Raw genomic sequence first — 16547 nt, forward strand, 5'->3', positions numbered from 1 at the left:
CCAAACTCGCGCCAGTCATCGGTTTTAAGTTGGTGCGGGGGAGTTTTTCTAATCCCACACCGAGAAAATGAGAAAGGAACGAAGCAGAAGCTAGGTATAAAAGGAAAGTGAACAACCTTAACAAGCAGGAAGATGATACAAAAACACCCTTTATACACTAATTACATTCCAATTACATCCATGTGAGGGGAAGAGAGGGTGTGTAATTGGTGTATAAAATGAGTGTTTTTTTAGCATTTTCCTAACAAGCATACAAACCACAATGAGAGAGCCTTGAATTGGGCCACTTCTGGTTCTAGACCGTTTCTTTGACTCTAACGTTTTGCTTCAGTGGACCTTAAAAAAATTTGAGCACATGCATGTGTAGCCAAATAGACTGGGCTTTAAGAATTTTGGGTCCTCCGAGCCCAAATTCGGGACTAGCAAGGTTTGTCAAACGAGGGGCTTTTAGAAGCAGGGGGCTGAGCAATGAGCATTGCGCACAAGCTGCTTGGACGATGCCATTTTAATTCATTTTGTCCATCTGCGGACATTTTGTTGACGGCGTTGATACGACGGAAACTATCTCTGTCTCGGGCTGGTCTATCCCCATCTCTCTGGTATTGTTCTTTCTCTCAATGAATTGAGATACTAATTGATGGGGCTAATTTTAGCACGATTTGGCTGATCGAACCCCAATTTGCATTCCTTTTTATCTATTAGGCGATCTTCCAATTCAAGGCTTGGGATTTCAGAAAACCCAAGACCTTCATTCAGTTTTGGATTCAAAATTTTGAGATTCATTGAAACTCTGTTTCTTGGGATTATGAATTTTGTTGTTGGGAACTTTTTGAGTTGATTTTGGTGAACTGGGTTTGTCTAGTTCTTGGGATTAATTTCTTTGTTGGGAATTTTTAGAGTTGAATTGAAGTACGAATTTTGAGATTCATCTTCTTGGGATTATTGGTGTTTGGGTTGTTGATTTTGCTGTTGGGAAGTTTTCAAATTGAATTTTGGTAGACTTGGTTTGTTGAATTTTCAAGGGTGTTTGATAATGGATGGTAATAAGGATGAAGCTCTGAGATGTGTTCGTATTGCTGAAGAAGCAATCACCTCTGGTAATAAAGAGCGTGCGCTGAAATTTATTAAGATTGCTCAACGCCTAAACCATAATTTGCAGGCAGATGAACTTTTGGCTGCGTGTGAGAAGCTCGATTCGGGGTGTCCTGTGTCTTCTAGTGATGAAAAGTTTGTCACTGAGAGTAAGAATGAGCCTGGCCCAGCAAAATCTGAAGAGGGATTAAATGGGGAGCGTAGTTATACTGCAGAACATGTCCAATTGATTACGCAGGTTAAGAGGCATAAAGATTATTATGCTATTCTTGGTATTGAAAAAAATTGTTCAGTTGAGGAGATTAGGAAGGCATATAGGAAATTGTCATTGAAAGTTCATCCTGATAAGAATAAGGCTCCCGGTTCTGAGGAGGCGTTTAAGAAAGTATGCAAGGCATTCAAGTGTTTAAGTGATGGTGATTCAAGGAGGCAGTATGATCAGACAGGTTTTGTTGAGGAATTTGAGCATAACCAGCAGTACAATGTTAGGCGGAGGAGGAGGAGAACAGCGCATGACTTGTTTGATGATGATTTTGATCCTGATGAGATATTCAGGGCTTTCTTTGGTCAGGGAGACATGTTTCGAGCAAGCCGTGTTTATAGGACCAGAGAAATGGGTGGTCATCAGAGAGAGGATTTGCATGGAGGACCTAATCTTCTGGTCCTTCTTCAATTATTACCGTTTCTGATAATTTTCTTGCTTGCGTATTTGCCCTTTTCTGAGCCTGACTATTCTTTGCATAAGAATTACTCCTACCAGATTCCTACGATGACCGAGAAACATGGGGTGGAATTTTATGTTACATCGTCAGCATTTGAGAAGAATTATCCTCTTGGAAGTCCTGCTCGAGCTAAAATCGAGGACAATGTGATCAAGGAATACAGAAATATGCTTTTGCGCTACTGTCAAATAGAGCTCCAGAGGCATCATTGGAATAAAAATCTACCAACTCCTCACTGCGATAAGCTACATAACTCTGGATTAGCATGAAGGTAAACTAACGTGCTCTCTTGCTAGGTGGCAGATAGTTACACTGGTTTGTTTTTTTTTTATGATTATTATTATTATTTCTATGGTTACCTATACATAAGTATTGGTTGCTGATAAGTTGTGACATTAAAATCGTCTGCTTGAAGGAGAGCTAAACTTCTGCTGTCATATTGAGTCCAGAGTTTCCCTATATCAGTCGAAATGGCTAATGATTCCAACTGCTAAATTTCACTTGAAAAATATCCAAGAGAAAAAGGAGACCGGGGTTAGGATGAACATGTTATTTTGTGAATCTGGAACACTGGAGGTTAGGGAACTGAAGAAAAATGAGAAAGATAGTAGAACAAAATAAGATTTTCTAATATTGCAGGAATTTGGACTGGTAGGCCAGCCAACTAAGCCTAAGATGGTAGAACATCAAAAGATTTATTATGCACGTGTGTGTGTGGTGAGATTATGTTAGTGTTTTAATATATTGAATACTGGCCAGTGAAACTTCGCTTAATTTTAATGCCACTTTTACTATCTCAAGTTCATGGGTCTACCGTCTACCCTAACAATGGCCAGGGCAATGTGGAGAATAACATGAGTGGCTATCTTAGATGGTGTCACCTGTTACAGCCTTAATTTTTTTTTTTTTTTGGCTTCCTTGTCAGCTTCCTGGACGGTAGTAGACCTTATAACTTGCAATTTTGTGTTTGTTGCATGTTAAAGGAGTAAATAATTCGAATTTATAATGGCTATCAGAATCATGATTGTAAGATTTAGCTCCAAACTCTTCCACCTTTGAGTTTAGGGATTATTTATGTTCAAAAGTATTGATGGATATGGACAGGTTTCAACTTCCACTAGTTGAATCATTTGTACTCTTATATGGACGGCATGACTAAATTTAGTTGACATTCAAACATTATTTTTAGGATTGATGTTCTCCTGAGTCAATTTTCTTTCCTATGGTTTTCTTTATTTTGTTTTCCTTATTTATCTGTCATACTCATGTAGCTTAAGTTTTCAGCTTGATAGGCATTATTTCATACCATGCTTCATTGCACTTTTTCACTTCATCCATTACCTTAACTCAATGGGCAATGGTTGCCCCTTTCTATCTCTATGCATAAAAATTGTTAATATTTTGGGTCTCCCTACCATATATGTAATAGTCCTGCCGATTGTCTATACAGGGAACAGGTCTGGCTATCAACTAAAATTCTATGATTAATAAAGCAATTACACCGTGGGGCTTCCTCTCCTTGATGCTTAATATCATCCATGATGTTATCTTTTTATTTTTTTTTCTGAAATCCACCCCCCCCCCCCCCCCCCCCCAAAGAAAAAAAAAGGTGTCTTAGTTGATTCATTTGAAGCTTACAAGTTACAAGTTGAATTACATGTTTTCCTGTGAGTTTTGGTTGCATTACGTGTATTTTAAATTTTCTTGTAATTTTGGATGGTGCAACTTTCTGCAAAAGTTTTACCTCTCTCGTGGCTAATGTCAGTGAATATTGAATACACTTATTTTGGATGGTAAAACATTCAGGAAAAACTTTTGAGTTGAAGTTACAAACTTCGGCTTGTCTGGGAGCGCTTCAATGATGTAGTTCCACACTTGAGACTGAGATTTTTCCCTCTTTTACTGTTCGGCGATGAACAAGTTTGCAAAAAGTGCTCCATGAGACTCTGTATTTTAGGTAATATGATACAGTAGTACAACACGAGAATTTTTAGACTCCTAGTAGTCTGAGAACCGTTGTAAAGAATAATGAAAATTAACAGTTTTTTTCTTTCTTTCTTTCTTTTTTGTAACAGTTTTTTCCTTTGATATTGAGAAGTTTTCTTCTTGTGTTTCTCATGTTATGCTTTTTGTATCAATATTTGCTGGGTGCACAGAAACAAGCAACCTATACAAAGGGTTTTCTGAGCTGTTTGACGTCTTGAGTTTCTCTTTGGTAGGTTTATTACGCTATGCAGAAGATGGCCACTTGAAAAGAATGACATGGAAACTATAATCCATAACAATGGAGGCTCTTCATAAGAATGTTCATGGAGGGAAGCTGGGTAATTATGCAGAATCCCATAGATACAGATTAGGAAGTCAGGAAGACAGTGCAGGGTGAAACCCCAAGTAACTTTTAATTTGGTTGAGCTTTTTAAGTTGTACTTGTTTTAGGAGAAAGATAATTAAAAAATGAACAAATGAAGATACACTTTTTAGGAGATATTATTGTTATTATTGTTTCAGAGAAGCAGGCAGGCAAGCAAGTTGAAGCAAGATTTGGAAATGTGTTGATGACAGCCTGCCTTAAAAACAATCACATTTTACTCATCATCTATGAGAACGTGAGCTTCCTATTCCCTTTGTCATTTGTTTGATATTTATAGACTTAATGCTCACTAATTACTAATTAGGTGGTCCTCAGTTCTGTCGACAAATTATCTTTCTCTCACAAGGGACTCACATACAAAGACGTTTAAAATCCTTTTTATTTTATTTTAAGGGAAATGTTTGGGGTTGGATTAAGATACTCTCAAATTATTTATTTGAATTTGAAAAAATTTCGGCGCAATCACTTATAAAATTCACCTGACCAAATAAAAGTTAGGTTGATTAACCACTTATCTAGTCAAATCGATTTTATAAATAGTTTTTCATGATTACTTGCTTGAATGAATTTTTTTTTAAATTCGGGATAAATGATTTGAGAGGATTCGGATCCAATTGTTACTACAGCTCTTTACGAGCTTAAGCAACAAAATTTAATTATAGTAACCGAAGAGACAACTGTCACGGGAACTATCACGTCAATTTGAAGAGAGAAGATGCAGTGAAAACTGTAAAATATCTCGGCAGCACTCAAAAAAAAATTCTAGAAAAAGGATTAGATTTAAGAAGATCATTATTTAAGACAACTTGCATGAATGGGGATCTCTGCTCAGAAATATGTGAAGGTGGAGCAATGGTGACTCAAAATATTCACCCCTCACATGTTCATGTCACTCTCTCGCATTATGGCATCCCCCGTGTCGGGAGGAGCTTCTGCTTACTGCTATATTTTAATTGGTTACTAAAATATTTATTAACTCAGAAAACCATTAAAAAAAAAAAAAAGTAGAAATAGAAAAAGAAAGCCACATGTCAGCTCCCAAACAAATGTTTGACACTCCACTGCTTTGGAAGTTGGAACAGCAAATTTTGAACATGTTTTCAGTTTTTTATTTGTTCTTTTAATTCAGTAAAACAAGGGGGAGCCGGAGCCACGTGCAAGCATGAAGTGGGCAGAGGAACCAAGAAAAGCCACAAAAAGAGCGTCAACAAACGACAAAAAGGTAATGAGAGAAAGAGAGAGAGAGACCGCGCCACCAGGTCCGACAGTGGCTCCGATGACCCCCCAGATGTCATTTCACACTCTAAACCCTGCTGTACGTAACTTTGGTACAACTCCCAAAAGACAAATAATGCCCTTCAATTATCATATCATAACATAATGAAAACTGAAAAGTGAAAACAAATTATACAACATAACGAAATGGGTAATTCTGTAATTACAATATTATAAAACTCTCAACGCTCAATGACCAGAGTACGCTGGAGCTATTCGCCAATCTCCTCCCCATCCCCATACATGAAAAATCTACGTACGCGCGCACTATACTGTATACAAAAACCAAAACCAAAAAACCCAAAGAAATGGAAGCCCGAAAACCCAGATCCACGCACCATGTTACTCACTGGAATCATCGCCACCACCGAAGATCGACATCCGGTTGTACAAGAGAAACAAAATGAGGATCAAAAAGAGTGCCACCCCAACCGGCGACCCACTGACCCTATGGATGGAATCGGGCTCACCGGTTGAAAACATGTTAGAGACAAATGAGCCACGTTCGGAGGAGAGGAACTGGATGGTGAGGAGGAGGATGATGGGGAGGAGGAGGAGACCCACGGGGCTAAGGAGCTCCGAGATGGCCTCCGTGATTGCCTCACCTTGGTCGCCGATGATGAGCGGCACCACTAGCACTATGGCCACCACCACAGCCAGAAGGACGGCATGGGGTGCACCAGCTTGTCGTTCTTCTATCATTTTGCCGTGAGGTTTTTTGTGTGTTGCGTCTTTCGGGTGTATTGAATTTGTGTTCAACCTTTCCTCTGTGCAGGTCTGAATGAATGGGGTATAGGGTCTTAAAATAGGTGCTTCGGACGCGTTTGTCTGATTATGAATTTACTTTCCACTAAAAAAAAAAAAATAAAATAATAAAAAAACAGTAATGTTTTACACTTTTTCACAATATTGCAGGACATTTATTTATTGGCAAAATATGAATGGGTTTTCACTTTTTAATGCAAAAGAGGTGGCGTTAAAAGTTAAAGGTATTGAAATAGGTTGCCGACCTTTTTAATTGTTTTTCTTTAATATTGCACACTTTCAATTGGAAGGAATAATTATTTAGCCATAGATAGTTTTTATTGAACACTTCATAGGATACTTGCTCTTACTATTCACAATTTAGAACATATTCATTTAAATAGTGTTTTGTGAATGATTATACAAACGTGATAGATTTTAAGTTCGGAGTGAATTTAGATTTTAGATTTTGAGAGAACCTAGACCTTTTTTCAAACATAAGATTTGAAATTAATTATGCTTACTTTTTATTAATCACACACGCATATAAATAAGAGAATTACAAAGACATAGAATAGGAGATAAACTCGTATCTCTACCATAAGATAAACTCCTAATGCAAATAAACAATTTGGAGAAACTTACTACTAAATAATTTATGCATCATAGTGTTACAAATAATTAAAAGACTGACTTAGATAAATAACTATAACTATTTTTATTTAATTAAACTATAATTACTCTAAAATAAACTAATTCAGGGTCACTTGTGGTGATGCAATTTACCAAGGGCCAATTAGAGCCTCGAGCATCTAGGTTGTTTATTAATATTTCAAAAAACAAAAAAAAAATAATTATCAAACGAAGCCTACCTTTGAAATCAATTTAAAGTGAAGTATTAATTCATAGATTCCTATTGGATAAGGATTCACAATAATTACATATAAAATTTCTCATATTACTCGTTCAAATTACTAATAATTTAAATAAATAATTCCAATCATTTTAGAATATATATATATATACCAATTGGCAATTGCAACCATTTCTATACATGGATCGTGACGTGTGAAATCTATGTGGAATCCACAGGAACTCCACACATTGGAGAGGATATAATGATATATATATATATATATATATATATATATATGTGGAGTAAGTATGGTGCACTTGTCAACACGTCTTATTATTTGTTCACATGCATCGTGGCTCTAGTGTACGTATGTAAGAATATTTGTCAGCAATAGTGACCCATTAATTTTTTGGTCAGAAGAAGCGTGTTTGGTTTGGTTTGGTTTGGTTTGGTTTGGTTTGGTTTCCTAGGAATTACAATACAATTTACCTCACTTCCTAAACCGCTAAGAGCATTTCCATTGGATTATGTAAAACTTATATTTTGCTAGAATATATAACATAAATGCTAAAAACACACTCCATTGGATTATCTATCCTAAATCTAAAGTAGAGTTTTGATAGATTTGTGAATAGTACAACTTTACATGTGGAGTTGCACTATTCACCAATCTATCCACTATTTTATTGTTTTCTATATACAAAAAGTAAAAAAAATAAAATGACAAAAAGTAGATAAGAGATAAAAAGAATAAAATAAGAGTAAAAAAAGAGTATAGAGTTAAGAATAAATAATCGAATAAAGTATGCCTTTTAAAACTCATTAGCTAAACTAGATAAAGTGAGTTTTGATTAGCTATTTTAGATTGAAATATACACGATCCAATGTGAGTGCTCTAACAAGCCAAAAGGCCCGAAACCCCCCCCCCAAAAAAAAAAAAAGAAAGAAAAGAAATACATCAATCTTCCTTGCACCGCTGTATTTGCTTCACTTTTAGCTGTTCGTTTAGCTTTTATCTTTACAGTTCTCTTCTTTTATTTTAGAAAGTGATTCTCTTACTGTAATTTTGACTATTCAAAAACCAAAATGTACACAAGATTGGCGTATTGCTCTTATTATCTCTGAAGCTCTATTCATGATTCCTCATTTATTTACTTGACTGGCTAGTCATATCAATGAAGTGCAAACATTTGTATTCATCATGTGGTAAATTGGGTCGCAGCCAGACATTATTTTGAGTGCATTCCCACTTTTTTTTTTTGTTTAAACATTTTTCTACCTGTTTTGAAAAGGCTTTCTCCTTTATTTTTTTTAGTTTCTTAATTTGTTGTTCTTTCTTTCTACTTAAAAAATAAATAAATAAAATAAAAAAGCTCAAGCTGGCTGACATGGCAAAATTAGCTCCGCAGGATAAAAGTTGTGTGGGTTTTAGTCAACAAAGCAAATAAAGGGCATTTTTGACTTACAGCTCTTTCACCACGTGAGGGAGCCTACGCGGAGAGCGGCAGAGCGGGGAGAATTTTTAAAATCCGAACTCAATTATATTTCATTGAGCGAATTTTGATATTTAACTTTGTGAAATAAAATTAAAAAAAAAATAATAATAATAATAATAAAATATTATTTATTTTTTAAAAAAATTAGAAAAGAATTGATATTTTTTTTATTGCCAAATGAATCATTAAAGGATTCATATTTTCTGTTGGATAAAATTTTTTTACAAAACGGTTTATAAGAAATTTCATACAACTCATATATAAAAGTGACATGTGTCATTTAAACATATGAGAAGCATATGTTTTTTTATTAATATTAAAAACATATGTAAGAAGCACATGCTATTAAAACAACATGTGTTTCTCACATGTGAAGGGATGCATGTTAATCTTATATGTGGGTTGTATAAAATTTCCTACAAACCGATTTGTAGGAAATTTCTGTCATTTCCTGCAACCTGAACTAAGATAGGAGGATTCAATGTAATTAATTGCGAGTTGTGATTGGTCTCACTCACATGGGTCCTACCCATGTATTTAGTATCGTGCAATTTTGTTGTGAAAATTTTTTTTCTCATTAATTGCACAATGTTTTCTCTCTTTGCTGAAAAAAAAAAAAAAAAAAAAAAAGGCCTTTTTTTTTCCATCTTTAAGCAATGCATAAGACTCATTACTTGATAATTTTTAGTCCACCTTAGAAAATATCATCTTGATTTTTTTTTTTTTGGAAAAAAAAAAAAAAAAAAAAAAAAAAAACTATCATCTTTACTAATGTCCCAAGATTAAAACATTTCTTTTTTTCTAAGAATGGAGCGGATAAGGCTTACTAAACATAATCAGAAATCAATCTTGAAACTAAAATTTGAACTCCCAAATTAAAGTAGCAATATCCTTTTCTTTCTTTCTTTTTTTATATTAAAAAAAAAATGCAGTTGTAAGGCTCTTTATTTGACTAGCAAGACAAAATTTAGGAAACTTTTTTCGGCCAAAATGACATTTGCCTAACAAGGATAATATGCTATTAAAATATGAGTAATATTATTTAGTAAATTCTTTTATGAGTATTATACAATTAGAATTATGTGGTAGTAAAAATCAATCATTAAATCAAAGTTAATTTCCAATGTCATATTATCTCAATTGTATGGCAGATGTATGAGACTATGAGAAACTACTAAATAGTATTACTTATTAGAAAAAATAAATAAATGCATTTCTCACTTGTTAAGAAACATGTAATAATTTTATAAATTGAGTTTCAGAAACTTCATTCGATCCAATTTGAGAGAGAAATATGTCGGTCTAACAATGTTTCCATTTTTTTTTTTATTCTTCTTTTGTTAATATTGTTTTCTTAGGAACCAATTGGACCAATGAAAGCTTATTTACAAATAGTACAATTATTATTCCAGCATTTACTAAAAGATGAAGCATAAAACAATAAAAAGCATTAACGGTGAAATTTGTATGGTGCACCTACCACCTACATTGGTTGCGTGGTTGGTAGGATTCTTGAGCTTTCTTGCTTGGGAAAAGGGTTTAGCATGCAAATGCACTTGGTAAACAGTATATATTTTGTTTTGTAAAAATTAAAATTATCGGTTAAAAAAAATGCAATCCATTTTTGGGCATCTTATTTGTTGATACAGTTTCCGGTATGGTGACGTGTCTCAAATTGATTCGCTACTTTGCACAACCTTGATTCCTGTAAAACAACAAACAACTAGTCGGGGGTGCCGACTACGCCCACTCCGATGCCTAAGTCAGTGCAAATCAATTTCCTGGAAAATATCTGTAATCTCAAAAGCTGAGAGATAATCTGTCAAATACCTGGTGTGATGGTCTTATTTATAGGCTGGTAGTCGCAGTCCTACCGGAACTCTTAAAACCTAGTTGAACTAGGAGTTCGAGTCATAGTCTGATTGAACCTTAACCTTATTTTCAGGGATTTGAATAAGGCCGCAGAGTCCAAATTGAATTGCATTCGTATCTCTTTAGTCTTAATTTCCATGTTACTAGTGTTCCTATCCCATTAATAATGGGATAAAGGCTTATCCCTGATCTCGTGGGATACTGGTCTTATCTCATTCTAAGACAATTGTAACACACTTCGACCAACTCCCGATGTATTAATATCCGAGACATGTTCGCTCCGAAAGGATTGGAAAATCTTGGAATATTGCCGCACCGTAACAGGGTTGTGGAAGATTCGAGGTGTTATCATACCGAGGCCGTCTTATCCGAGGTGTTATCATACCGAGACAATCTTTGTATATCGGGTTGTGATTCAACTTCCCGAATAGTCTCGTGGCTTCTATCAAATCTCTGAGGCATAAATATTCGAGATATGTTCACTTCGATCAGACTAGGAGATCTCGGGATATTTCATACCGTCGTCGGGTTTGATAAGACTGAGACGTCATTATACCTAGACGATCTTCCTTTGCTGGGTCGTAACATATGTCCGAAATGTAACACTGAGATGTTTCTAGATTATGATCCACGTGTCCTCGGGGTTAATTTTATCCCCAACACTATTGTTAGAAATATATTTTCTATATTGAAAAGAAATACATTGAAATTATTCTACATATAATTGTGGTTCAGAATATATGATATTGTACGTTATTTACCTTTAATATGATTGATTGTAATCAAGTTTGCTATACTCAAGGGCGGAGCTACACTTTGGCTTTGGGACTGGCCGCCCCCCAAGCTAAAGGTTTTCTCCAAAAAAAAATCTAAAAGAAAAATTAAATTAATTTTTACCCCTAATTTGTTTAATTTTTTTTAGTTTTGGCCTTTCAAATTATATTTTTTCAATTTGACCCCACCAAAGTCTAAAAGCTGGCTCCGCTCCTAGCTATACTTACATATGTAAATTCTTTTATAAATATGAGCTTTTTGTATTGTGAAATTATTAAAGAATAAGAGCAAATTGTAGCTTGAATAAATAAATAATAAAAAAAAAAAGAGTAAAATATAACAATTTGAACTTTATCATATGAACATAGATTATAGACTAAACCACATAAATTTTTTGTATTTATTTTCTTTTTATTTCGATTTTTATTTCATATTTTTATAGCATTATTTTTTCTTTCACGTAGATGACCTCTAGATTGTCTAAGGGGCATATAGGTACACAAAGCTTAGGTTCTGACGGAATTACAATCGGATCCCACCATGCATCATGTGTTGAAGACCTATAATATTAATTTTCTGTTCTGTTTCTGTTTCTTTTTCCATGATTTAAACTGTAACAGGAACATCTCACCTAAAACAATATGATAGTTTCTCAGATGTGGAAATAATCAGATAACATGTATGTCGGTGCCGGAGCTATGTTTTCAACGACAATGTCATACAATCAGCAGCTTATTTTCCAAATTAATCATATAAATAGTCCAAAAAATAATAGGGTATATACTGTCAGCAGGGGTAACTTGTTTTCCATGACAACCAGTAGATCCATACTGTTGCATATTCTGTTTCCTTTGTTAGCCTACATTTAATTATTGTTGTCACATTGTTTTTGTCATGGTTGATGAGTCCAAAGTGTCCAGCTATATGCGGTTGAAACAGGACATGTTCATGGCCCAACTTCCCAGATGTTTCCAATAGATCATTGAAACTCTGCTAAAGATCTATTGATATCTTCAGGTGTCTTAATGACAGTGCTTTTCTAAGAATCAATGGGAAAACTAAACGTCAAGAATCACTAAATTCGAGACTAAATTCTGGGCTTTAAATTTTGGTTTTGAATACCCTCAAATTATTTTGAATATGAAAGAATTTAAACAGGTGATTGTGAGAAACCACTTATGAGACCTACCTATATGAATTCTCTTAAATTCGAACAAATAATTTAAGAAGAGCCTAATCCATAAATTTTTAATATACTATAATGAAATTAAAAGAAAAGAAGGTAATCGTGACGGACATAATTAAGTACAAGTAACATAACGAAGAGTGATATTATCATGGCTAATGATTCTTGTATTTCACCTTGATGTATGTAAGACTTAGAGCATTCCTAACAGCTTCCCTTCCCTTCCTCTTCATTTTCCCTAAATGTAGGAAATAAAACTACTTTTTACTTCCCTATCAAAAAATACCCCACAGCAGCTTCCCTTCATTTTTCCCTATATCATTAAAATATTATTTTGTTACTTTTACTTTAATTAAAAGTAATAAAAGAAAGAGATAAAGCAAGAGAGAGATTATATTTTTAGAATAAACAATTGAATGAGAGGTGAAGAGTGCTTTCTCCAATGCATTGAGAAGCACTGTTCACTTCCTAGGGAACAGATAATTGTAGGGAAACTGATGTGGGATGGTTTTTTTGACTTTCTTAAAATTTTCCTTAAAATTTAGGAACAAATTCGCTGCTAGTAATGCTCTTATACATGTAAGTCTCATATATGTGAAATCCGTAAAAAAATTATACTTTTACATTTCTTATACATCCTTGTTTTAAAAATTAATCATTAAATTTTAAAGATCCAGATTCAATGGTTTACCGTTCTTTAGCCCAATTAGAATTTGGACATAAGCCACGCAATTCAAATTGACAAAAAAGGATTAGAACTAGGATTGGGTGGGGCGCGCCAGGCCCGTGCTATAGCGCAACACATGGGCGACGCGTGAAGGCCCCAATAGCAAGCTACTGTGGTGAGCCTTCCCCGAAAAGAAATTAATTTAATATCATGTGGTCCGATTGACCACGTATCAGATATTAAACTGGTAAGAACAGATACTACACTTGATCTTAGCCAAAAGGCCGAGAAAGGTATGCTTGATAAGGCCGTTCGCTTTCCTTTTTATACCTCGCCTCTGCTTCGCTTCTTTCTCATTTTCTCAGTGTGGGACGAAAAAACTCCCCAGCACCGACTTAAAACCGAAAACTGGTGACGAGTGAGGAGCTGATCACCATGGGACGATTGGGTCCATATGTTGGGATAAGACTTGACTTTGCTACATATCATAATCAGTAGACAGCTAAACTATAATTCGTTAACCTAAAACATCGTATTAATTTATTTTTTTAAATATATATATATATATATATATTATATATCTTTTTCTTTTAGATTCAATGTTATTATATTGTTAGTATTAAATTTGTCTAGAATTTCCTTTTTAGATTTAATTAATTTTTTATTTTTCTGTTTTTCAAGTATTTCATGCATATTCAATGGATATTTCTAACAAATAATTTAAAACTTACATAAAAGAATAATTGAACCTAATCATCAAAGGAGCTTCATTTTGTAATAAGATCCTCTAAACACTTTTAATCACAAGTAATGATAACTTTTTTTAATAATTAGTAATTACTAATTATACAACATAATAATTCTGGTCTCCCCAAACAACCGGGGGGTGCTTGGTGGGGGGATGCCTAACATCAATAAGAAAAACATAATACTACTTTATAAAAAATAAAAAATAAAGTGTTATGTTTAACAATTCACATGATCACATTACCCAAATGCAAAACACATTTCATGTTCTTAATATTAATTTATGAAAAAAATTGTATTATTGGTCTTTGTGGTTGGCATAAATTACAAATCACTCCAAGTGGTATCAAAATTAATTCAAAAATCCCTATAGTTGGCCTAATTTACAAAATCACTCACCATGAGTAAAATTCTATTAAAAAAATTGACATATTCTGTATGAGCCACGTCATCGCCAATAAAATAACGACACATGTTGATCTTAATAAAATATAAATATATTAAAAATATAAATACATAGAACTTAAAAAATTTTGAAAATAGAAAAAGGGTAGTTAATGGTTGGGCAGCCACCCCCAACGGCCACCCCTGGCTCCTGGGTGTGGCCGCACACTACTCCTAAATGTTTTTCCCTTGGGGGTGACTGCACCCCACCCCCAAAGGAGTAGCTACCCAACCGGCAATCACCAATTTTCTCTTTTCATTCTTTTAAATAATTTTTTAAGTTTTATATATTTATATTTTTAATATTTTTGTGAATAATCTCACTCGCCCTGGCCCATTTCGAAGATTACAAGCCTCTGAGTCTATGTTGACTCACTGGCGATTGCGAGCCCGTAATCCATTAGGTACGGACCCGTGAGTATGAATTTGGATACTTTGGAGCCCCGAGAAGGTATTCCCCCGATAACCGACATAGCAAACTAAGGGTGGCGACATGCGATCCCTGATTTCCTAGGATCGCACCGAGTTCTTGGAAAACTGGGATTAAAATTAATTTTGGATTTGCCGCCTAGAATCTTGCTTTGAAATAAGTAAGGAAATAATCCTAGATTTGGAGGTAGAGGATTCCAAGTTAAGGTCATACTCTGACGGGGCTCCTAGGTCAAGAAATTAGCACAAAACCCTAATGCAATTAAGCCTTCATCACTTGGCATATAAATAGACCCTTATATCAAGTATAAACCCAAGACTGAATTATTATGCTTTGGCATTATTTTCCCTCAAAAACTTACTTAGGCGTCATAGTGAGATCCACTGGCAACCCCAGTGTGTTCTCTTTGATGATGTTTGTTCTCTTTGCAGTGGAATGTGAATTCTTGGGACGTGAAGAATATCGGTGATCGCTAGCTCACGCCATATCGAAAATTGTACCAACAGTTTGACGCCGTCTATGGGAACATTTTTTCGTTCTCATCAAAATATATTCGATATGGCAGTGACCACCTGCTTTGACGGCTGAGTCACCCGGCCAAAAAGACATGGAATCTGCCCCCATAAGGCTAGAGCAATCCACAACATCCTTCGTTGTTCCCTTCCCTAGGCGACGAAGAACATAACCAGATGGTGGCGTTGGAAGCCCAAATAGCAATCTTGACGCAACAAAACGCAGAGCTGCCTCTCCGAATCCTCGAGCAGTCTCACTCTGAGATCAACCAGGAAAAGTATAGGGAGGAAGAGCATATTACGAAGAAAATGGGTGGTTGGATTCAAAACTAGTTTTCTTTGGTTGTTTATGAGATTGTGGGTTTTAAATTAGCAGTTATCTCTGTATGTAAGTGAAAAGTCTTTAGTTGCAGGCTATCTTCGAAGAATGTAAAATCCCTGAGTCTTGGTACGTAGGGAATATGATTTAAAGGTAAACCATGAAATTAATTTTTTTAGGGCGTTACAATTAATAATTAGGGTAAATGTATAATAAGTTCATGAGTAAATGTGCATTCTATGATTACTCCCTCAATTTTAAAAAATTTATTTTAGTTGTTTAGCTTTGTTGCGAATTTGAAATGAGTCATTCCCTATGTTTTTCGTCCAACAAAATAACATTTGTTAAGCCACATCAACATTTTTTTGCCACATCATATTAAAATAATAATTATTGACGGGAAAATTATAGTTTAGCTCCACAAACTGTCAGGCGTTTTGCAAATAATCCCATGAACTACCAACGTTTGGACTCTGTCTCTCAAAACTACCAAAACGTTTCAAAAATGCCAATTTTTTTTCTTCGAAATATGCCTATAATACCCCTGTCACGTGTTATTTTCAATTAAAAATAATTTTTCCATTATTGATTTTTATTAAATATTAAAAAGTTGAAAAAAAAACCTTAAAAAAATGGAGGAAAAAGAAAAAAAAGAAGGGAGAGGTTAGCCACCCCTGCATCCCTAAAGGAAATGAGAGGGGGGCGGCGTGTGAGGGGGGAGGGGAGCCGCCTCCATGGGCTAGGGGTGTTTCACGGGCCACCCTCAGAGGTGGGGCCCGTGGGGGTGGTCAGTGAGCCACCCCTCTCATTTTTATTTTATTTTATTTTTTGTCGGTTTTTTTTTAAATTTAATAAAATAAATTATTATTATTATAGCACAAAAAATGTTGACGTTGCTTAACGTGCATCATTTTATTGGATAGATAAACATACGCAATGATCTGTTTCAAATTTCACGACAAAGTTAAGTAGTTAAAGTCAAATTTTTAAAGTTGAGGAGTGATCACAAAATCTACTTTTACTTAGGAATTTATTATACA

General features: G+C 34.8%; 2 protein-coding genes and 1 non-coding gene across 4 annotated transcripts; 1 reads left to right on the forward strand and 2 right to left on the reverse strand.

Moving 5' to 3' along the window:
- Positions 1-364: 364 nt before the first annotated feature.
- LOC133880569 (chaperone protein dnaJ 49) lies at positions 365-4380 on the forward strand. 2 transcript variants are annotated; one of them, XM_062319532.1, is made up of 3 exons: positions 370-599; positions 703-2085; positions 3621-3932. In XM_062319532.1, the coding sequence occupies exon 2, from the start codon at positions 1034-1036 to the stop codon at positions 2081-2083; it is 1050 nt and encodes a 349-aa protein (XP_062175516.1). In that variant the 5' UTR covers positions 370-599; positions 703-1033; the 3' UTR covers positions 2084-2085; positions 3621-3932. The 2 variants fall into 2 exon arrangements, with proteins under 2 accessions (XP_062175526.1, XP_062175516.1); XM_062319542.1 differs by lacking the exon at positions 3621-3932 and adding an exon at positions 4034-4380 and having other exon boundaries at positions 365-2085.
- A 934-nt stretch (positions 4381-5314) lies between these two features.
- LOC133858870 (uncharacterized) lies at positions 5315-6244 on the reverse strand. The gene has a single exon (XM_062294330.1). It carries the CDS (start codon positions 6160-6162, stop codon positions 5803-5805), a length of 360 nt encoding a protein of 119 aa, XP_062150314.1. The 5' UTR covers positions 6163-6244; the 3' UTR covers positions 5315-5802.
- A 6912-nt stretch (positions 6245-13156) lies between these two features.
- Positions 13157-13352, reverse strand: LOC133858963 (U2 spliceosomal RNA). The gene has a single exon (XR_009898636.1). It is a non-coding gene; the product is annotated as a U2 spliceosomal RNA (small nuclear RNA).
- Between the last annotated feature and the right edge of the window lie 3195 nt (positions 13353-16547).

Source organism: Alnus glutinosa, chromosome 1 (assembly GCF_958979055.1).
Source record: "Alnus glutinosa chromosome 1, dhAlnGlut1.1, whole genome shotgun sequence".
Classification (NCBI taxonomy): Eukaryota; Viridiplantae; Streptophyta; class Magnoliopsida; order Fagales; family Betulaceae; genus Alnus; species Alnus glutinosa.

Excerpts from the sequence above, each read along its gene's own strand:
- LOC133880569 (XM_062319542.1), top strand. The coding sequence starts at position 1,034 with ATGGATGGTAATAAGGATGAAGCTCTGAGATGTGTTCGTATTGCTGAA.
- LOC133858870 (XM_062294330.1), bottom strand. The coding sequence starts at position 6,162 with ATGATAGAAGAACGACAAGCTGGTGCACCCCATGCCGTCCTTCTGGCT.